The following is a 22,189-nucleotide window of genomic DNA, read 5'->3' as shown; positions in this document are numbered from 1 at the left end:
TACACTTCCGCCTCAACCCTGCCACCCAAAGGCTGGCGCCTGGCTCCCAGTAGGGGCTTATTAAACGTTAGCTTCCCCAAAGTGTTTTTTTCAATGCATTAAAAGTCCAACCACTATATATGGACGTATATGTATATATATTTTTACTGCTGTTGAGTCCAATAATAGTAGCTCCTTGCTCTGTTTCACTTGTCAGATATAAAGACACCAGAACTGAATTTCAGATGTGTACCTGTAATATGCATGCCGTCTTTATTTATGGAGTGAAACATCACTAAACTTTACAGATGTGGGAAAGGTCACTTTAGTTACAAATATAAACCGGTTATCTTAGCACAACAGTAAAGGTGTTTTGGAAACTACTATAATTACTTTGTTCAGTTAATAGGCTTACTTGTAACCAGTGCTTATTATTTTCAACATCCGTCTTATTTTTTTTCCTACAAGAAGGAATCTCCAAAGTTATGCCAAAAAACTGGAATTGGATTGAGAAAGACAAAAGCCAGTGCATTCGACTGTCTCTAATAGGAAATAAGCATTTAGAGCTGGTTTTAAATTTGGTTTATTTGCTTTAATAGTAATTTCCTGATTGTTAAACATCCCCACACTTTGGTTGTGGTTAGTCAACTTATGAGACCTCTTAATTCAGAATCTTTCCTTGGTTCTCAAGATGAGGGAGCAGTTAAATTGCTTCCTCTTTGTGACCTTGGAAGTATTTAGTGCCGGTGATTCCAAAGTTGTACATGATTGTTCAAGGCTCCTCTGTGCTTTTAAGCTGTCTGTTTTTGAGGCCCAGACAGTAAATGGCTGGTTTTTGTAGAATCGGGGCCAGTCTACATATTGGTCACACATTCCGCCGCTTGGGGAGTAAGTTAAAGGGCTGAGACCCACCACCAAACAAGGACAGTAAAACAGAGGGTGTGGCCAACTTGCCACCGACTTCCCAAGTCCTAGTTCATCTTGGGAGAGTCAAATAGTCATTAAAACAAAACAAAACAAACCTGTCATCTCTTCCTTTCCCTTCCCATGGATTATTGCAGTCATTTCCTTTTTTTTGCCCCTTGTCTTTCATTTTAGAGTCACAGACTCCCTGCTTAGAAGGACCTTAAAATCTCTCAGTACATTGCTTAATACTTAAAATACCTCTTCACTCAGTTCTACACAGCGCTGCCAGTTATCTTCCAAAACCTACTTTTGCGATGCCACTCACCATCTCAGTACCTTCTATTGTCTCTCTGTTGCCAAAGGATAAAGGTCAAACCCATTTGCCTCAACCATGGGGCTCCAGCCAGCCCTTCAGCCTCATCCCCCCGTATCTATAACAGAGTCTGTGCTGCTAACTGGTCTCGCCGTCCAAGCTGCGAGCTTTCCTGACCCTGTGACTTAACTGAAGCAACCTTTTCCTCTCCCTCTGCCCATCCAGATTCTCCCCGTCCTGCCATCAGACACCACAACCCAGAATGATCTGCTCTTATAGGGTGTTCATCACAGTTACCACAGACCACTTAGAATTAATTGCTAGTTATCCTTCAGTGAGAGGACTGTCTTTCTCTCTAGATTGTAAACTTCACAAGGGCAGGAACCCTGCATGTGTTACTGTGTATCTCTTCACAGTACCTGAAACAATGCTTTGTCTGGAATGTCAAAACCAATAAACGTTTGTGGATTGAAACAGAAGCTCATTTATACCATCGCCAGTGGCACACATGAAGAGGTGCCCATGGCTGCTTGATACTGTTGAGGGGGTGTGTGTGTGTGTGTGTGTGTTTTCTTGAATCACAGGAAAGAATCACTTGAAAGAAAGCTTTTGTCCATAGAAACAGAAAAATCCAGGCCTTTCCCAACACTTCATAAGACAGCATGCTCACCAGATGGTGGTGAGAGGTCTCCATCCTCCCTGTGTCAGTCTGAGGCATGCCCCACGTCACGAATGCTGCGACCTACTGCACAAAACTCAAGATTCCAGGACATTCAAAGAGTATCACCAGGGAGCCCCTATGGGTACCGCCAAATCTGGCCACTGTACTTTTGCAGGTGTGTTTGATGTGTCTGTGCTAACCCTTTTTTTTTTTTTCTTCTTCTTTAGGGGCAAGGAGAGAGTGATCTTGACATCTTGTTTAGATCTTCAGATGAACTGACAGATTGGAACATACGATTTATACTTTATCAAGGAAAACTGAAACATTGCTAGTAGAAATCATTGAATTTGGAGGTAATACATATTGCTGCTTGGGAAGAGAATTATGTAATGAAATCAATAGTATGGGAGGTGATGGTGTGGGTAAAATACAATCTTTAGCGACTGATGGACCAGGGTTCAAGTTCTACTGGGTGCTGACTGTGTGACCCTGAGCGAGTTATTCATTCTCTCCAAACCTCAGTTTCCTCGTCTGTAAAATAGGATAGTTGAGAGGTTGAGGGGAGCACCTATAACAGGGTTCATACAGTTTCTGTCACATAGTAGGTGCTCAAGAAATGTTAATTAAACAGCATTATTTTTCTGTTGAGAAGTTGGACCAAATACCACTCAAGTTCCCTCCTACTTAAAAAGAGTTACTTCATGAAACAGGTGAATATTACCTGTGAATATCGGCACTGCAGCCACCCCTGTGCTCAGCAGTGCGTGGGCTATAAAAATATAATCATCACAAACCCCTAACTGCCAGTTACTCTGGTCATCAGTAACAGTACCTAACATTTTATATCTCTTTGTAATCATATCTCTTACTCTTGACCCTTACAGCAACCTTGTGAAACAGGTGGTTCAACTAATGGGACAGCTGAGACCCGCGGGGTCTCTGCCCCATGCTGGAGGGTGCATGCAACTCAGCAGAGGCTGCTGCAGGACGGCCCGGGCCCTGAGGCCTGATTTCATGTCTACCCCACCCCATCACTGTGTACAGGACAGTGCTTCCAGGAGCTTCAGAATCCCACGCTTTCCCAAGCCAAGGGGGTCACTCTCCACACTCTGCTCACATGCTCTTCCCATCTGCAGATCGCACCTCTACCACGTGTAACCTTTCCTGTTTTCCCTACTGAGCCAGACCCAAGGTAGGCTGTATTACAAGGTAGGTTAAGTAGTAAACTCACTTTGGCTTGAAAGAAAATTAATGCACCAGGTAAAACACAGTTGTTTTTGGAGGTCATTGCAGAATTTTTATACGTAATAAGTGATATTACAAATTGTAATACAAGATTTCAATGTCAATAGCAGGTCAGGCATCTTGCAAAGTTTACATGTTGAAAGTCTTTGACTTTACAACCCTAGGTTAGAGAAAGGGATGCAACTTATCAGACACATTTCACATTTTTTCCTATGAATCATTAAATATTTAAGCACCATAAAATTCAAGCATTTCACACAGATGTGGCAGCCAGCCTTGGTGGTCGAAAATGCATTATGCAGAGTCTCTGGCAGATAATAACAGTGACAATTGCAGAGTACTGACTTTTAATGTCAATTGTTTTGTTCCCTGCAGAACTTCCTGATACTGACCCTGCAGGAAATTGTGAGTTTTGTGTGTGTGGTACAATAACTTTGAGAATTGAAATAAAATAGCATTCCCAAAGACATTAAGAATTGGCCAGGTATAAATAATTCTAATCAGTAATTTATATGCCCTGTGAGAATCCTTATGTTAATTCTACTATGTAAAGAATCCCAAGAAACATTTTTCATATTAAACAGCTTGTTTTAAATAGAAGATGTGACCATGATAAATATACAAGGTCTGCTATCTGCTGGACATAGAATCTAACTTAATTTTCAATGCAAGAGTAGGTGTTACGTCCCACTTTGTAAATGTGGAAAATGAGGCTCAGGGAGTTGGTATAACTCACCCAGGGTAACACCTCTGGAGAGTGACAGAGCTGGATTGAAGCTTGGATTCAACCAACTCTAAAGGCACATCTTTCCACTATTCTTGCAGCCACACCAAATAAAAGTAACTATTATCATTTTAGTCTGGTGAGCCGATAGAAGCACAAATCTAATGTAATTTCCTGGAAAACAGAATGATTTCCTTTATTATCATCTCTAAGAGGCTCAAAATAAAATCCTTGATAAAATCCAGTTTTAGTGGACCATTCTGTCCCTCTTTTCCCAAGCACCAATAACAGGTACACAAACTCTGTAGAGGTGATTTTATAGTAGAACGCTTTGACGATCATGAGGGAACACAGATTACAGCGTGAGTTAAGTCATACCACATTTCCATGAAGAGTCTTCTCTCATTGTCACATCTCTCAAATCTTATTTCTGAAATTTCAGTTTATGGAAAAGTAAGCTATTTTTCAGGAGGGGGCTGACTCACTGTGGAGGACTCACTGTGCAGGAACGTGCCCACTTAATTCGGGCTGTTATTTCAAAATTTATTTGACCAGCTTATTAAGATAATTCTAATACCAAAGTTAAGGTGTTTAAAATAGCAAGCAAGATATGTTTCCTATGGCCCATCGATCACCCTTACCTCTTCCCAGAAAGTGTTCTCGGACCAATTTCATGAATGAACATGATGAAATTTTAGAAGGCTTGAATTTTGATAATATATGATAAAACTTGTGGCAACAAAATTGTAATTATAAACAAGGTTGAAACTGGGTTCAATACCAAATATTTAGCATGCCATAGGAGAGTTTCAAAAAATTAATAAATGGGTCAAATGAACTAGGAAATATTCTGGTACATCAAGACAATATTTCCTCTTAAAATGTATATTTTTTCTTCTTACCAGGAAGTAGCCTTAAAATAAATTGTCCCCCCATCCGGGGGACACCCTAGAGCAAAATTCATTTGAAATATATTCTGCATGTAAGTGCACACTCTCAATCAATGTTTGCCAAGGAAAGCATTTCTTATAAACAAAGTTTTAATTGAGTTTTTCTTAATTATTAAGTGCACTGAAAATAAGCACTGAAATGAATGTCACTTTCTCGTGAGAAATTTCTTTAGTTTTCTCTAGAATAACATTTATTTAAATAAGGAAGGCAAGTTTCCTAGAAATCTTTTCCAATAAGCCTTCTAACTTTTAGCATTAGACCACTGAATTCCCAGCAAAATAGAAAACCTATCCTTTGCTATACAGAAAATTACTCACTATAAAGTGACATATCTTCTAAGCTTTTACAGAAGATATTAATGCCAAATATCAAACTGCTGCTTTGCTCTAGTACTGACTGATATAAAATATAAGAATGTTTTTAAGATTAGAAAAGCAGGATGCTCCTGTAAAAACCAATAACAGGAACATAAAATTCAAGTTGTAGGTTATCTTTGTTTCATTTAAAAGAGTGCTAGGTCTTTTGGGGGCATGGGGTGATGATGACTTAAATGAATCTTCTTACCTAAGTTTAATTAAGTCGGCCCTTAATTTTCTCCCAAGTGCATAATGATAGCTCTGTCACTTCCCCGTATGAGATGCCATTATGTGGATGGAGGGAAAGTGTCCGTTGCAGGCCCTCTCTGTGAGGCAGCTCTGCAGGCACCCCCAGGGAGGGGAACAGGATGCTTTATGTGAACATGGCCCCATGTGGCTCCAGTCCCATTAGCACGCACACTGGAAGACAAGCCAGACCCCGACTGGGCAAAAGCAGTCTGTTTGGAAGTTGACGGCAGTGGGGAGTCAATTCTTGTGAATCGCTGCCTTAATATTCATTAATAGCTTTTCGACTCTTAATCCCTCACTGGACGTATATTTTTCCATAATTGCTACTTTTCCAAAGGGTTGCCAAAGCAGGCATTTCTGTTCTCTGAAAAATGCAGAAGAGAACATAATGTTTTATGTTCATCTGTGATGTGTTTTATGCTAATGTCGCATCTCTGGAATACAGCGACCGTGGTCCTTCCTGGCATAATGATTCATTCTGCTTTGAAATGAACTCTTCAGGCTGGCTGTGTGGATTTTTGTTTAATCTCCGTGGGTCATAGTTTTACAATTAAAGTGCATGGAAAAACAGATTACAGAGGAAATCATTTTGAAACGTAGGAAATCTCTACTTTCTAGTTTCATTTGTTGGCCTATTTATTTTTTCCTGTAAAATCCATCCAGAAGCCCACTGTATTACAGAGTAATTGACTTCAATTGTTTGAGCTGCTATTAACCAATGAATGACGTTTTCAGTAATGTAATTTGTATCATCTATTTGCCTTCCCCTGAATTAGCATACTTTTAAATAAAGCCAGCTAAGAATATCCGGGTTTCATGTAGGTTGGTAGGTCCAAACAAATCCATACGTGTAGCGTTTGCTTAATCTGTCCCAAACGGAGGAAGGGATTACAGTACTGTGGGAACAACCACATCGAAACAGAAGGAACAGCTAAACCAGGAGTCCAAGATGAGCACCACTGAATCTCTTAGCACAGCCTAGGATGCCTTCGCCTCCTAGCAAACTTCTCTTGGTGACCTGATGACAAGCGGCGGGTTCTCTAGCTATGCTTCACACAGACCTGGCACCTGCTAATTTTCTGGCGCTGGGCTTGGCTTTCTTTCAAGGTGTCCGGTGAGGGTGCTGAGGAAAACTGCAAGTCAGGTCTCACAGTTGTCAGCCAGAAGCTATACTCATTTGCAAAAAAGTGGCAAGTTCCCTGACGTCCTTGGCATTCAAGGAACGGTGCAGCTCTGAAATCCTCCAGGCAGCTGCCGGGTGACATGAGGGCCTGGCCGCCTCCTTGGTCCCCAGCGCCTGTGTGCTACCCGGACAACAAGAGAGAATTAGGGCTCAGACATCTGCAGACAACCCCCTACCCATCCAGTGACACGCCGAGGTCTGGGCCTGATTTACATTTTCCCTGAAAATCATCCCAGGAGGGAGAAACTACAATCTGCTGAGGAAAGGAGGCGCGGGAGACGTGAGGGGTGTGCGTGCAACAATAAACCACTTTCGCTGAGGGCTGATGCCAACCCATCTTCCAAATTCTACCAAAGTTTAAAAAAAAAAAAAAAAATGGACAATAAGAAAAAAGAGTGGCCCTGCATCTCCACAGGCTATAGTCTGTGGTGGCCTTCGTGACCCCATGTCCTACTGCCGTCCGGTCTGCACAGGACTCTCAGAATTTCGGTCCAGTCCGGACGGAAGGGGGCTTAGGGACGGCGGGCGCGCAGGGGCTCACCATCAGGAAAGAGTACCCAATCCAGAGGCTCCTCCAGGCCCGCGGACACGGCGGGACAGACTGGTCCTGGCTGTGCACGGCCACGGCTTGCGCGGGGGCCTCGCACACGGCGCAGCGGCTGATGTACGGGCGGATCTCCTCCTCCGAGAGCGGCGTCATAGGCAACGGCGCGGCGCTCGCCAGCCAATAGGACCTGTCGTTCCTCCGGGCGTACTGGCACACTTGGTGGATGTTGCAGTGGGCGAAGGGCAGCGTGCTGAACATGGGGAGGCAGGAGCCCGCCAGGCCTTGGGAGGGAAGGCAGCAGCATGGGGTGCGGGGTGCAGAAGCGGCCTCCCCGACACGGCCCATCTGCGCGCACACGGTCTGGCATCGGGAGGCTCTGGCCAAAGCCTGCTGCTATGGCGGCGAGAGCACGGTGTGCCCCTGACCACTTGGGCCGCCTCCGCGGTCTCAGGGGCCAGCCCGCATTCCCTCGGCCACTTGTCACTGTCTCGGGAGCCAAGCAGTAGGCCGGGTGCTGGAGGGAGAGGTGAGCACAGCTCTTCCCCGAGAGCTTCAAGAAGCTCCTAGCCCGGCCTGATGGGGGAACGGGAGGGGCAGACGGGCCCTGGGAACACAGCAGCACAAGCCCTGAGAAGTGGAGGCACTGGGGCTTACAAGAAGGATGGCTGGAAAAAGTGACTCTACGCTAGGACCTGAATTATGAAAAAGATCTGGCCGGGTCTGGAGATGGTGGTGACCATTCAAAGGAAAGGCCTATTTATACAGCAGTAAAGAGGGCCAGGGGTAGTAAGGGGGCATGGAGCTCAAAGAACTCAAAGAAATTCACTGGGGGGAAGGTGGGGAGAGCAGGTCTGGGTCTGTCTCAAGGGCATCCCAAGGTAAATCAGACCAGAGGATGCGGGCTCTGTCCACCTTGTTAAGGAGTTTGGATTTTATTCCCAAAGCTCTGCAGAGCGAGGCCATGGTGGCTCTGGTTAGACCAGGGCAGGGGAGGTGACCCAGGGTAGCTGCCCCTCTAGGCCTGAACCCTTTCACCACCCTTATGGACTTGGGGGGGGGGGTGTCACAGCCCAATGAGAGCCGTGACGAGACTCACCTTAACACCAGCTGTCCCTGTGGGCACAGCCCTCCTGCACCCACCACTCCAGCCACCACTATCTCGGGGAGACCACGAGTGCCAGCACCCAGAGGGCGGGGGGACTCAACCCTCGGCTTAAAAATCAGTTCCTGCGGCTCACAAATCCACTATTGAAAACTGACAGATAGTGCCAAGGATAACTCCCTGAATAAAGTTCTGATGTTGCTTAAGGTACAAATTTGCAAACAGTAGATAAACAAGTCCTAATGATCTAATGCACAGTGGAATGAACATAGACAACAATGTTGTATCCTAATCATCAATTTACTAAGGATTAAATCTTAATTATTCCCACCACAAAAAAGAAGTGATAGTTATGTGATACGAGGGAGGTGGCAACTATCGATACAGTGGAATCATCTTATGATATATCGGATCAACACTTTTGTACACCTTAAACTTACATCATGTTATATGTCAAATGTATTTCAATTTTAAAAATTGGCGTAGGTTGAGGAGTTGATGCTGGCTAATGCCACACCATATAACCACCAGGGTACCATTTTACATCTAAACTCAGGAACCAACCATATCCTGATCAAAATCATTTACACTGAGAAATAAAAATTGCACTTTATATCAGAGTTACCCTTAAGAATTATTTTTTTTAACTAATAATAAGTAGTCAGATAATAACAACTATAGCCAGAATGAGCTGCTTTGGCACCTCTCAGGATCATAGGTTTAACAGAATTAGTTGAGAATTAGCATGGTAGTTGAAAAAGAAAAAAAATCCCATAGATGACTGATCGTTTAAGATGTTGATGAATCCGTAAAACTAACCCCAAAGTTTTGCTCTTAAGCAATGAATCTGGGTGACCGCGTGCCAGCTACGTACCAAGGTCTTGATTGTGAGCTCTCTCCTGTCCTTCCAGGTATAACAGACTATACCCGGTCCAGAGCCTGGGCATGCCCACGGGGCAGGTGGGTTCTCCATCTGTCTGACTGTGGAGAACCAGGAGGAAGCCACTGGGGTATACAGGGCCGAACCCTTCGGGCCCAGGATCCCCCACGGGCCCAGGAGGGCCTGGAGGAATAAAGAAACACAAATAAATAAAGGCCATTTAGCGAGTTCAGTTTAACAAGCATTCTTAACACCACCCCGTCTGCTGCTGTGCTAAGTACGCAGGGAGCAGAGAGGAATGTCCCCCTCACACAACTGCAATGTACACCAGCAACTCATCCAGCAAGGACCTGTTCCAAGCAACTTCTAGCTGCTTGTCTTACATTAGCATAAAAACAGATGAAAATCCCTGGCCTCCTAGAGCTTACATTTTACTCAAAGAAGAGAAATGACAGTAAGCACAGTCGAAAGGTAAATTGTGAAATGCTTAATAAGTGATAAGTGCTGAGAAGAAAAGAGCTGGAATGACACACCCCATGTAGGATCTGCCAGACCCCTCCGACTAGACTGGGAACCTGCTCTCTGAAAAGGCGAATCTCAAAGTTAGTCTTTCTGACACCTCCCGGACCTGTCCCATTGTTCTGCCGTATCGTCAGTTCCATTCTAAGAAGGACAAGGGCTTGGAATCCATATGTTTGGCTTTGTAGCTCTTCTTTTATAAGGGAGGGAGGCGGAAGGAGGGCCGAATTCTAGAACTCTTTAAGTGGCTGGTGGGAAATGAACGGTTGTACAGAATGTGGGCAGGAGCCTCTCCTTTGGCATCTCTAAAGGGCTGACCCATGGAAGAAGGCCCGTGGCTACTTCTAATTGCCAAAAGCAAAAGGTGAGGTTAGACTCTGAAATCAAACGGTGTTTTAAAAATGTGTTGTTTCTGGAAGACTGGCAGCTCTTCTCATCTATACACCAGAAGTTACAAAGTGGTAGCTCGCGGACTGCATCGTGCTCATGTGTTTTGTTTGACTTACCAAGATCTGATGAGTTAAGATTTCCGGCTAGAAAAGCAGAGTGTAGGGAACGTCGAGCCCGCATTTCTACATGGCAACAACTTCTACAGAGCCGAAGCTGAGCTGCTGCTTTTGGACTGCAGCTTCCATTTTCTTGCAGTGCCCCGTCCTCATTCCCTCTCCCACCCCTTCACCTGCTTCTCATTAGTAACCCGGTACTGCCAGACAGATACTCTCCAAAGATGAGAGGGTATCTGGGAGCCTTTGGGCCCTAACATATTGCCTAGTGTGTTATCGTTCAAATTTATATTCTGTAGAGTCTTATCTCCTCTCATCCAAGGCCCACTCTCAAATATTTCTCTTAAGGAACAGCCTTGTATTCTATATAAGTTGATTGATGGCTGTATGCTAAGATGACTGAACTCAGAAAACCAGAGGCCAAGTGATTCAGTCAGTTGTAGATGTGAGACCACCCCCACTGTCCCCAAGATCTTCAGCACAGCCTCTCAGTGGCAGTCACACAGCCAATGCCAGGCTTACCTGGGGAAATGGCAGAGCCTTTTAGGTTAATGTACAGCGTTTTGGGAAAATAATGGCTTGACCTGTTTTTATGATGGTCGAGTATCAGTTAAAATGTGGAGGACATCCTGTTCTGTTCTTGTTGCTTTGTCTCCCTAAAGCCTGGTGAGTGGATGTCTAAGGCAAATGCTTAAGAGGCCAGGGGATCTTGTAAACAGTCTTAGATCCACTGTGCCAGGGAAAAGAAGAGAAACCGAAACTCCTTACCTGGTACTCCTGGGCAGCCCGCTTCTCCCATGTCACCTTTGTGTCCCGGAGGCCCAGGGGACCCTGGAAGGCCATCCTCGCCTCTCCTGCCATCCAGCCCGGGCTCTCCTTTGCACCCTGCAGGGAAGTTCACAATGGTGATGATGACAGCAATGTGACACCCACTAGGCTAGGATTTACTGCGTGGATTCCTCGTGTCAGCCCTGGGCCTCCCATTTGGACCAAGCTGCACTGGCTCATTTCATCCCTGCAGCTACCTGAAGTTGGGGTTATACTGTCTCCACTTGGCAGTGGGGGTAATTGAGGCTCTAAGAGAGCAAGTAACTTGATCAATTAAGGCCAATGAATCATTAATGGGCAGAGTCAGGATCTGAAGCCAGAGCAGCGAGGTGTTGAGTGAGACATTTTCACATTTTCTTCATAGTCTTGTATATTTGACCTGGTTGGGTTTTTTTTTGTTTTTTCTTGTTGTTGTTTTTAACATTGAACACATCTGGCTTTTGTAATTAAATATTTTCCTTAAGAATAATTTTTTGGAATCCTGAATGGAGGAATGAATAAAACTTAATAGCATTTAGTTGAGAGTCAGGTTAAATTTAAAGCAAGGGCAGCAATTTTTTTTTTTTCTTTTTTGCGGTACGCGGGCCTCTCACTGTTGTGGCCTCTCCCGCTGCGGAGCACAGGCTCCAGACATGCAGGCTCAGTGGCCATGGCTCACGGGCCCAGCTGCTCCGCAGCATGTGGGATCTTCCCGGACCGGGGCACGAACCCATGTCCCCTGCATCGGCAGGCGGACTCCCAACCACTGCGCCACTAGGGAAGCCCAGGGCAGCAATTTTTAACAACAGTTCTTTGTTGAGGGTTACAAGGTGCTACCCCTTTATGTGAATTATCCAGTTCAGTCTTCACAGGAGCCACATGACGAGGTGCTCCCACATGCCAGGCTACCAGTGGGGAGACGCAGGCTAAGAAAGGCCATGGTGCTGACCACGTGTAGTGAGGAAACAGGCCTGGCAGGCCGAGGGCAGAGGCTGCACCATCCATCTCCAGACCCTGCTTGGTGACCAGGGCTCAGGCGTGTTCCCTGGAGCCTCGGCGGCCAGCCGTCACACTGAGACTCGAGCGGTTCTTTAAGTGTTTGGCTCCTTTTGGCCCACGACATAAGTTCATTAGCCACCATCTCCTTTGGTCTGGGTAGCAGATTTGGTCCCTGCCTGCGGGGGACTTTGCAGCCCTTCCCCTAATTACCTGAATCACGAGTCCCTCAAGGTTTCTGTTCTCTACCTCTATTCTCTCTCCCTCTCTCCCTTTCTCGATCAGTCTTCTCTGTCCATTCCCTCTCTCTGCCACAAATTAGCCTAAAACCAACCATTAAGTCCAAGAGGGCTCACTTCAGTAGCTGCCCCTCTTTTCCACGCCGGGACGTGTTCTTCAAGGCAGCGGGGGCCACCTGAGGATGTGGCATAGGGCCTGCCGTACTCAGGGGACCAGACATCTCACTCGACTCCGCTCTCACACAGGCACCCTTAAAGCCATCTGAAGTGCACGCCCCCCAAACGTCACTGCCTTTACATTTTGTCCTAACATCGCCTGCCAGAGTGGCCCCCACAAACCTCCTCTTTTCATCCCACATCCAGCAGCCACCACCCCCCGACACCCGACGCTGGTCGCACTACGTTCAGCGTGGGCGTCGGGGGCGCTCCTGGCTTTCGGGGTGCTGTGATGTCACTCTGTCTCCTCTTGGATCATAAACAAATTCTCCTGGAACGTCCTGCAGTGCCTGGACTACGTTCTTCCGTGGTCACCATTCAGTAAGTGAGAAAGGAAACCTCTCCTCCCCATGGAGGGGAGGGACGCCCTCCCCTAACTGGGCAGAAGCCTCTTCCTGGATGGCGCTGCGGTACGCGAGTTGGTGCATCTCTTTCCACCAGCTTCGAAGAGAATATCCGTTATCTCGGAAGGAACCTAAGGCCGCATGGTGAGCTCAGAGCACTCTTTTCTCTCCCACCCAACGAGGTGATTCCAACACGTGGCTACTGTGCGATCCTGGAAAGGGCTGCCCAGGGCTAATGAGACAGTGAAGCAATGGGCGTATCACAGACAAGGCAGCAGACATTCCTTCCCAAGTATGGACATGTGACGAGCTCACCACCCCGTCTGGAAAAGAGTTCCCTGCCAGATGTTACAATAGAGGCTTTGCTCCCTTTAGGGGAAGACAAAGGGAAATTGTCAGCAGATGACATTTCTGAGAGTCAGGAAGGAAGGCTTTTGTTAACTCGAGTTGTGTACCCAGAGCTTTCTACTTGGAACTTGTTTTACAGAACAGACCTACGTCTAAAAGCCCAGCAATGTTGGATGGAGTCCCTCCTCTGAGAGAGTCACGTGTTGACTAGAAGATAAACACTCCCAACAGGATGTTGGGAAGTCCATTAGGCAGTGACAGTTCAAACCAGAATGGAAACCACTTTTGCGTTCATCACAGGAAGTCTCAGCCTTTGAGGGCCACCCAGGAAGGAAAAGTTGTAGATCAAAGAGATGTGTGGGGCTTCCCTGGTGGTGCAGTGGTTGAGAGTCCGCCTGCCGATGCAGGGGACGCGGGTTCATGCCCCGGTCCGGGAAGATCCCACATGCTGCAGAGCGGCTGGGCCCATAAGCCATGGCCGCTGAGCCTGCACGTCCTGAGCCTGTGCTCCACAGCGGGAGAGGCCACAGCAGTGAGAGGCCCGCGTACCGCAAAAAAAAAAAAAGAGATGTGTGAGTAGAGAAGCATTAGACCTTCTGTGATCGAGAGCTCTTAACAGACTCAAGTTTTACTTAGTGTGGCCATTACCCGCTCATACTGGGTAGCAAACAGCCAGAACTTCGTTTTTCTCTATGTAGGTTTCAGCGGCAGCCCTTGGATACAAAATCAGCTTAGCAATGAAAGAGGTTTTGAGGGAAAACAGGAAGAAAACCACAATGTCATTTTAAGCGAAGGTGGTACTTTGCAGGGGCAGCTGATCCTTCACAACCAACCTTGGGGTGGTCTTTACAGCCCCACACACCCTGCTGAAAGAATCGCCTTCAGAAAAGGACAGATGACGCAAGTCCATCACGGCTGGGCCACTTTAGACCCTTAGAATATACCTGTCACTTTGCAGTAACTGGATAGCACGGCCAATGCATCTAGGGTGGCCAGTGGGAGCAGACAGGGAGAGGGGACCAGGGAATACATTGCTGGCAAAGAGGGTTCTTTACAACAGGAGCTGGGTTGGGGGCTGTCTCAGAGGAGAGGGGGCCCCATAGAAAGCAGTGGGTTGGGAATGGGTACACAGCAGGGCCAAAAGGAGCTCCAGGGAAGCTTGACCACAGAGCAGTGCAGCCCACACTGTTAGACGGCTGGGGAAAGTGGGTGATGCTTGCCAGGAAGGACTGTGCACTTTTTTTTTTAACATAACAATCACATTCTGTGGCACAACGGTGGCCTCGGGGTGTCCCCACTGTCAGCAGGCAGGGTCAGTGACGTCAGTAAGGAGAGGGCACGGGAAGCCAGAGACGGCCGTTCTGTGGCCACCTGCGGCTGGATAAGCCCATCCGACCCCAAGTCAGGAGGAATTCGAGATGACAGGTGATCACACCTGGACCACAGAGACAGTCAGCCCTCTTTCAGAAGCTCACAATCTATGCAGAGAGAATCTTTTATGTGCCCAAGATAACTACTAAGTTAAAGTGTGCAGAATTTGCCCACTTGATTTTTTTCTTTGTCACTTTCTTCGGTTATTTTCCAAAGCCACCACAGTAGGTGAACCCAACTACCTATCTGGTCTCTAATGATATTGGGGTGAAGCAATGGGTCTCAGCCCTGGCTGCCTGCTACAGTCACCCAGGCAGCTTTCTCAAAACACTGATGCTCGGGCCCTGTCTCCCTCTGAGTTTTGCTGGCCTGGGATGAGCCCTGGACATCAATATTTTTTCAAGCCCCTCCAGGTGACTTTAACCTAGAGCTAGGACTGAGTCACTCAAGAAGGCATCACCCTTACCTGACTCTTTTGAGGACAGCATTCATATAATATAGTTAGGGTTTCTCAAACTTGAATGTATATACAAATATTCCGGGGATCTTGTTAAAATGCAGATTCTAATTAGGTGGGTCTGGGGGGTGGCCTCAGTTGCCACTGGTCCTCAGACCACACTTTGAGCAGCAAAGATGTAGCCGGTTCTCAGTTTCTGGATTATTAGGCCAACCTGCCCCAACTGCGCTCCTGCCATCTCCCTGTTGGACAATTCTGGTTCCTCAAAGTCCAATCTCTCCTTACAAGCTCTGCTCAAATGCCAGCTCTTGCTGGGGTCTTAAGAGTCCCGCAATCCTCCAGGCTGGAATTACCTCTCCCCATCCCGTTTTCCTAATGCCTTTTGCTTGAAACTCCTTCAAAACACGAATTATAATTTCCCATTATTTAGAATTACTTATGATCTGCCAGCTATGTCTACCATGAGGCTGTGAGACCCACATCTCATTCACATCTGTATTGCCCACAACACCTAGTACTGCATTTTATAAAGAGTAGAGGCGTACTTCCCTGGTGGCGCAGTGGTTAAGAATCCGCCTGCCAGTGCAGGGGTACATGGTTCGAGCCCTGGCCTGGGAAGATCCCACATGCCGCAGAGCAACTAAGCCTGTGCGCCACAACTACTGAGCCTGCGCTCTAGAGCCCGCGAGCCACAAATACTGAGCCCACGTGCCACAACTACTGAAGCCCGCGCTCCTAGAGTCCGTGCTCCACAACAAGAGGAGCCACTGCAATGTGAAGCCCACGCACCACAATGAAGAGTAGCCCCCGCGCTCTGCAACTAGAGAAAGCCTGCGTGCAGCAACGAAGACCCAACACAGCCAAAAATAAATAAATATTAAAAAAAAAAGAGTAGAGGGAGTCTGGAAGTATTCTCTGAAATGAATTTGCAGAAACCCGTTACAGGCCACATCTTCTACTTGAAAGTTAATTTTTTAAAGGGGGGATGGGACCAGCCCTCAATATTGCAGATATATACACAACAAGGCAGCTTGGTTTTAAAATAAGGTTGAGTGATGAGTTTATTGACTGACTAAGGGTTTATTCATGCAAAGAGTGCCAAAAAAAATAAAAAAGTAACTACTCTCAATTCCCAGTGCCCGTGGGCCATTAAAGGAAGTTGCTCCCATCCACACTCAATTAACTGACTGCACAAACGCAGATGCAATGCAGCAAATACAAACAACAGAACCCCATACTAACCGCACAAACACAGATGCAATGCAGCAAACACAAACAACAGAACCCCACACTAACATAAACAAGGCTCCAGAGCTGTTCGGGATGCTACCCAAGAACTACACAGGCTCCAGCGGACCGGGACATCTCTTGGGTCCTTAGCTCCTTGAGTTTGGGGAAACACAAGGAAAAACAGGTGGTGCAAGATTCGGTTTTACTTCCAATTTCTTTGGCCCTGAACTAAAAGGAGCCAGAGCCACAGCTGGGCAGTGGGAAAGCCAGGAAGAGGAATGGTTTCATGCCTCTTAGGCTAATTTGCACATTTGTTTCTAGAATTTGGTATCTAGAACCACAGGCACTGCCACTGGTCTAAAAAGATAAGTTATCTCTAGATGACCAGCCTAAACTCTCTCATCTCTTTGTAAATTACCCAATGAGATGGGGATATATGAAGAGAAAATAAACCATTGGGAGGGCACCTTTTAAAGGAATGGTTTGGTTTAAATACTTAAATAAGAATCCTGCCACCCTGACAATGACTGAGCAATGCTCAGATCCGTTAGATGAACGACGCGATCTTTGCCATAATTTATCGTGACCCTCCCCCTCTTCCCTTTTCCTCTTCCAAGTGATACACCTCCTTCTCCCTTCCTGTAGGCTGTTCTGCTCCACTGGGTCCCAATTCAATTGTTTTTAATTCAAGGTCACATCAACACCTAATAATGACTACTCACAGAGCATCTACTCGGTGGTGCTAAGAGGTTTCAAAACCTCATGCCCGGGCTTCCCTGGTGGCGCGGTGGTTGAGAATCCGCCTGCCGATGCAGGGGACACGGGTTCGTGCCCCGGTCCGGGAAGATGCCACATGCCGCGGAGCGGCTGGGCCCGTGAGCCATGCCGCTGAGCCTGCGCGTCCGGAGCCTGTGCTCCGCAACGGGAGAGGCCACAACAGTGAGAGGCCCGCGTACCGCCAAAAAAAAAAAAAAAAAAAAGAAATACCTTATGCCCAAAAGCTGCCCACAAGTAAAAGATTAAAGTAGGCGTTCCTCATCACAATAGAAGGGATGTGTCGATCCCGTTACTACATGATTAAACCTTTGGACAGATGCAGAGAAGATGTTTAAGGGGAAGGAGGTTTCCACTGCTTCATCCCCACTAGTTGTTGCGGCTCCATACCAAAAAGCTTCGTAGCAAACACCCAGATTTTCATTTCAGCAACCTATGCTGCCAGTAACAAACAATCAGTGTGAGGTTCATACCTGGTCCTGGGGGGCCTCTCATTCCGGGGACCCCCATGGTTCCTTCTGGTCCTCTTGGGCCTGGTACCCCAGGAAGCCCCGGGATTCGGGGGCAAGCATCCACGTCTGCAGGGGGCCCAGGTTCACCTGCAATTAGAACCACCACCTGTGTGAGGGATTCAAATGCTTATGAACCAGGTCCTTCTGCCGTCTCGAGCTGGATGGGCTTCTGACACTACGCTGAAACGTTATCGAGCATCTTCAAGCATCCAATGTCAGCTCTGTGAAGATGGGGCTTTGTCTTGTTCACTGTGAAAACTTCTAGAATGCTTTCTGTTAATGACTGAATGCCTGAATGAGTGAGTGAATGGGATCTCAGAGAAAGCAAAAGAAGTATGAAATAGTGAAGATGGGCCATGACAGGGATCATGTGGTGACCTTCACAGGATCCGCAATCTTTGGGCCATTTCTTACCAGAAGCTGGCCACAGGTGGCATGGGGAGAGGTCCCGGTGTGTTCCTCATACTCAGCTTAACATCACCCTAATTCATCAGTCTACACTGCAGCCACCTGGGTTTCCAGAGTGTCTGCTACTCAAGGGGACAATTTCAGGACTGCTAGAGGCACTGAGGCAGTGACTTTCAACCTTGAGTGCACATTGGAATTATCCAGGCGAGTTATAAAAATACTGATTTCTGGGTCCCACTCCAGAAATGCTAGTTTCATTGGTATAGGATGTGGCCCGGGCAGTGCCCTCAAGCTTGACTTTACAGTAATCTCATCTGCAGAGCTTTTCAAAGATACCGCTGTCAGCATCCCATCTAGATAATTAAAAAGGAATCTCTGGGGGTGGAACCCAGGCATTACTAATTTTTTAAACTCCCCAGATGATTCCAATATTAGCCAGGGATAAGAAGCACCACCGGAAGGCTGCAGTTCTGACATTAGCACATCACAATCATCTGTCAGGCTTGTTAGAGCCCAGAGTTTCTGAGTCAGTAGGTCTGGAGGTGCGGGGCAACATTTTACATATCTAACACGTGCCCAGGTAAAGCTGATGGTGCTGACGTGGGGAATCTCATTTAGAGAACCACTGCCCTAAAGGTTTAATATGTTTTTTCTTCTTGGGCACATTCACAGCTCTAAAAACTGTGTTTTGGGTTTTTTTTGCTAAATCTTCATTCAGTCACCCTGCAAACATTCCACAAGGAAAAAGAAATAATGACACTAAGCCACAATGCTAACAGCTAACACTTACTGGATCACGCATCAGACCTCGTGCTAAGTGCTTTATGAGTGAATGTTCCCACCCAGCCTGTGTGTGTGTGCTGCTGTCATTAGAAGGTTACAGGGAAGAAAAGTCAGGCTCAGGTAAATAAGCAACATACCTAAGGTTACGAAGCTACTACGTGGCACAGTCTAGATAAAACTCCAAGACATCCTTGCTCCAAAACTGGCCTCTTCACCCGCACCCCATAATGCCTTCCCTGAGAACTCTGAACACCTACGTGGTGAATTCTAAGAAATGCAACATATTGTAAAACACATCACTGATTACTTATGGTTTTCTTAAAATTCATACAAATGTGCAAAATAATTTTAAGGACAGTGATAAAGCAGTGAGAAAATCCTAGAAAACCTGGCCACAATGACAACGTAGTCTACACGGTACTTACTCTGCCTGTGGAAAAATGAACTAGAACCCTATAAGCTGTTTGGAATTTAACCTCCTCGAAAATATCGTGTGAAACCACAAGTGACACCAAGTTAGAGACCTTTTTACAGTACATACAGTTTAATGTACAACTTGGCTTTTTCGCTCTGAGGGACTTGAGAGAGATGCATGTAGGTATTTCCTACTCTCCCTGGATAATCTGGTGCATTATGGTGGGAATTCACCAGTGAGGGTAGAGGGGAGGAAGCAGGTTAGTGGAGGATGGGCGGGCATTTGGCTGGTACGTCACATTTAGGATGTTGATGTTATATTCCAGTGAGTTTATATATACAGTCAGAGAGACACTAAAAGGACTGAAGTGAAACTCATTAAATATACAATAGTAATTTAAAAATATAAACATTTAAAATAGCATGATTTCTTAAACTTCTGATTTTGCATTTCTTTACTTTCTGACAAACCAGAAGCTGAAAGAAAGGGGCCGAGGTATCTCTTGTAAGGGCCCTAAAAATAATAAATGGTGTCTGTATTCAGGGCAACGTTCCTTAGGGTTAATAACAGACGCCTGGAAAGAAGAAATGCACACTTTCACGATTTTTCTTTTCTTCTTTTGAGAAACTCTTTTTATTCTCTTTAAAAATGCCAGACACAAAATCATATGTTGCTTTCGCATTGTGGAGGATTGAGTGAACACTTAGTTGAAAAGAATAATGGCATTTTCATTTTAACACACAAAGAAACTTGCTCCTTGACAGTAGACTTTGGGTGTGATGGGAAAGGCTCGTCACAGCCCCTTACTGGGTAGTAAGGACCCAGCTTTTCATGTTGTTGATGCTACTTATTTTAGGGACGTTCTCTGTATTTATATTGTAGAATTTAGAAAGGAAACCTGCGTTGGTATGTACTGTAGCCTTTCACAGAGAAAGCACTCATACTCTGTGCCTGAATTGAAATTCTATAAGCTGAGTCTCTACGCCGCCTTGACAACCTGTAATGAGGCTCAGCACTGGGGCACTCTAATATGGGGTTACCATATCTGTAACGAGGAAGCAAAGGCATTAAAACCTAATATAATTACAGCACCCCATCTAAACAAACGCAACGAAGTTGCACTCACACATACAGTGAAAAAGGCAAGTACGGAAATGACTGCAAATGAGATTTAGAGGAAATGATTCATCTTATAGCAATGCTTACCTCTGGAACCTGGAGAGATCCAAAGCCACAATGAGGCCACACAACGATTTTCATACGGCAGAAAGAGATTATAAAAGTGTGAATTAGGACAAAAGTGAAATGACAAGTAGAATGACAGCATCTTATTTACATTAAAAAGTCCACATCAATGTTACTGACAAGAACATCTATGATTAATGGAATTTTCATATCTAGAAAGTCCTGAAGTGAAACTCCCTTGCACAATATAAAATTCGAGTTGAATTCTTACGGCAAATATGCCCCCATTTAATGTATGTAGAAATTCCGTCCATTCGAAGGCTTCTGAAAATTCCATATTAATTTGCCAAGTTTTGTAGATTATGCACAGAAAGGAAATAAGAGATGAATCATAGTATAAGTTCTTTATCATGCTGTTCTGTGATCCATCATAAAGCAGGGCAGCGTACTCATTCTTTGGACTAGAGTGCTCATTTACGAGACTGCAAGATATTCTGAACTGACACCATACTGTCATCGTATTGATTTAGGATCTTCAAAGGTATTACTTCTGCCAATCTCAAATACACGTCTGTTTGCCCTTCCAACCCTTTCGTTGCTTATTTTGACTCTCTGATGAAAACCTGTTGTCTACAGAGCTTAAATCGAATAGCCTTTCATCTTTATAGCAACTAATGTACTTTACAGGAAAAGTTTAATAAAACATCTAGGAGAATCGATAGGAGGGAATTTGGGGGCAGGAATTGACTATACAGTCTTCACATACAATAATCAAATCAGTCTTTGCCTCCTGTGTGCGGGAACACAGATTTATAGATATTTACCTTAGAAATAGTACATGTAAAATCAACTCCTAACTTTCAAACTTACTTGCTTTGATAATAAATAAGTTTAACAAACCTGAGACTTTGTAGTGCAGCCTGAGATAAACATAATCTTTATCAGAAAAAGCTTAACTTATTAGAACTTGCTGGTAATTTCAGGATAATTACCTTCGGAAAGACGACCCTCATCGTAAATATTTCAACAAAACACTGTATGGAGGTTGCTGGGTGGAGATGACTAGGCATTAGAAGCTTACCTGGAGGACCCAAGGGCCCCTGTCTGCCTGGAGGTCCAGGTAAACCCTTCTCTCCAGGTGGCCCAGGAGTTCCAGGTGGCCCCTGCAGCCCCGGGAATCCCATTGGTCCTAAAACAAACACATGAAAAGGAGGGCACTAGAAGGAAGCAATATAAAGATAATGACAGCTCAATGGGCTGAATTCAGAGGTTCACTCCAGCAAAATGCAGGGCAAAGCCAGCCTTAGAGTGCAGAATAGACCCCAAGTTTCTTCTGCGAGGTGGAGAAGAGCTGCCTCTGTCTGAAGGAAACATAACTATCCATCAAGCGGACTAAGGAATATTGTTCCATGACCGAGACAAAACTAAATTAGAATGAAGAGCCCAGTCATCTTGAACTTTCTCTGGAGACAGTCAAAGGACCGCGACGGAAAGGAAAAATAAGGAAAGATGCTCCACTGTCTGGAGACCACCGACCCTGAGTTCCCACCCCCTCTTCCTCACTCTCTCAGTTTCAGCCACACCAGCCACTCAGTGCCTCGCACATACTGTTCCTTTCCCCCCGTCCAGCAAGTGCTCCTCATTCTGTAGCGTGCAGATCACGCCAGGGAAGCCCTCCCTGGAATCCCAACCCAAGTCCACTTGCTTTTTTTTTTTTTTGCGGTACGCGGGCCTCCCACTGTTGTGGCCTCTCCCGCTGCGGAGCACAGGCTCCGGACGCGCAGGCTCAGCGGCCATGGCTCACGGGTCCAGCCGCTCCGCGGCATGTGGGATCTTCCCGGACCGGGGCACGAACCCGTGTCCCCTGCATCGGCAGGCGGACTCTCAACCACCGCGCCACCAGGGAAGCCCAACATTTGCTTCTCTGGTATCAAGCTTCCTTATTTATGACATAAGGGAGGTAACATGGATACGCTTTATTGGTCT

General features: G+C 46.0%; 1 protein-coding gene across 2 annotated transcripts in view; it reads right to left on the bottom strand.

Moving 5' to 3' along the window:
• Positions 1–2,997: 2,997 nt before the first annotated feature.
• COL4A4 (collagen type IV alpha 4 chain) overlaps positions 2,998–22,189 on the bottom strand; it is a 138,530-nt gene continuing 119,338 nt past the window's right edge. Inside the window, exons 42-48 of one of the 2 annotated variants that reach the window (XM_073807188.1) lie at positions 21,285–21,392; positions 20,225–20,233; positions 17,374–17,499; positions 10,887–11,003; positions 9,091–9,279; positions 7,109–7,395; positions 2,998–6,688 (exon numbers count right to left, since the gene is read on the bottom strand). In XM_073807188.1, the coding sequence (XP_073663289.1) occupies positions 6,425–6,688; positions 7,109–7,395; positions 9,091–9,279; positions 10,887–11,003; positions 17,374–17,499; positions 20,225–20,233; positions 21,285–21,392 (1,100 nt within the window). In that variant the 3' untranslated portion in view covers positions 2,998–6,424. Of the gene's footprint in view, positions 6,689–7,108; positions 7,396–9,090; positions 9,280–10,886; positions 11,004–17,373; positions 17,500–20,224; positions 20,234–21,129; positions 21,393–22,189 lie in introns of those variants that run through there. The other variant, XM_073807187.1, reaches the window with a different exon arrangement.

Source organism: Tursiops truncatus, chromosome 7, assembly GCF_011762595.2.
Source record: "Tursiops truncatus isolate mTurTru1 chromosome 7, mTurTru1.mat.Y, whole genome shotgun sequence".
Lineage (NCBI taxonomy): Eukaryota > Metazoa > Chordata > Mammalia > Artiodactyla > Delphinidae > Tursiops > Tursiops truncatus.
The sequence above is the reverse complement of the archived record's forward strand: the minus strand, read 5'-3'. Positions and strand labels throughout refer to the sequence as shown.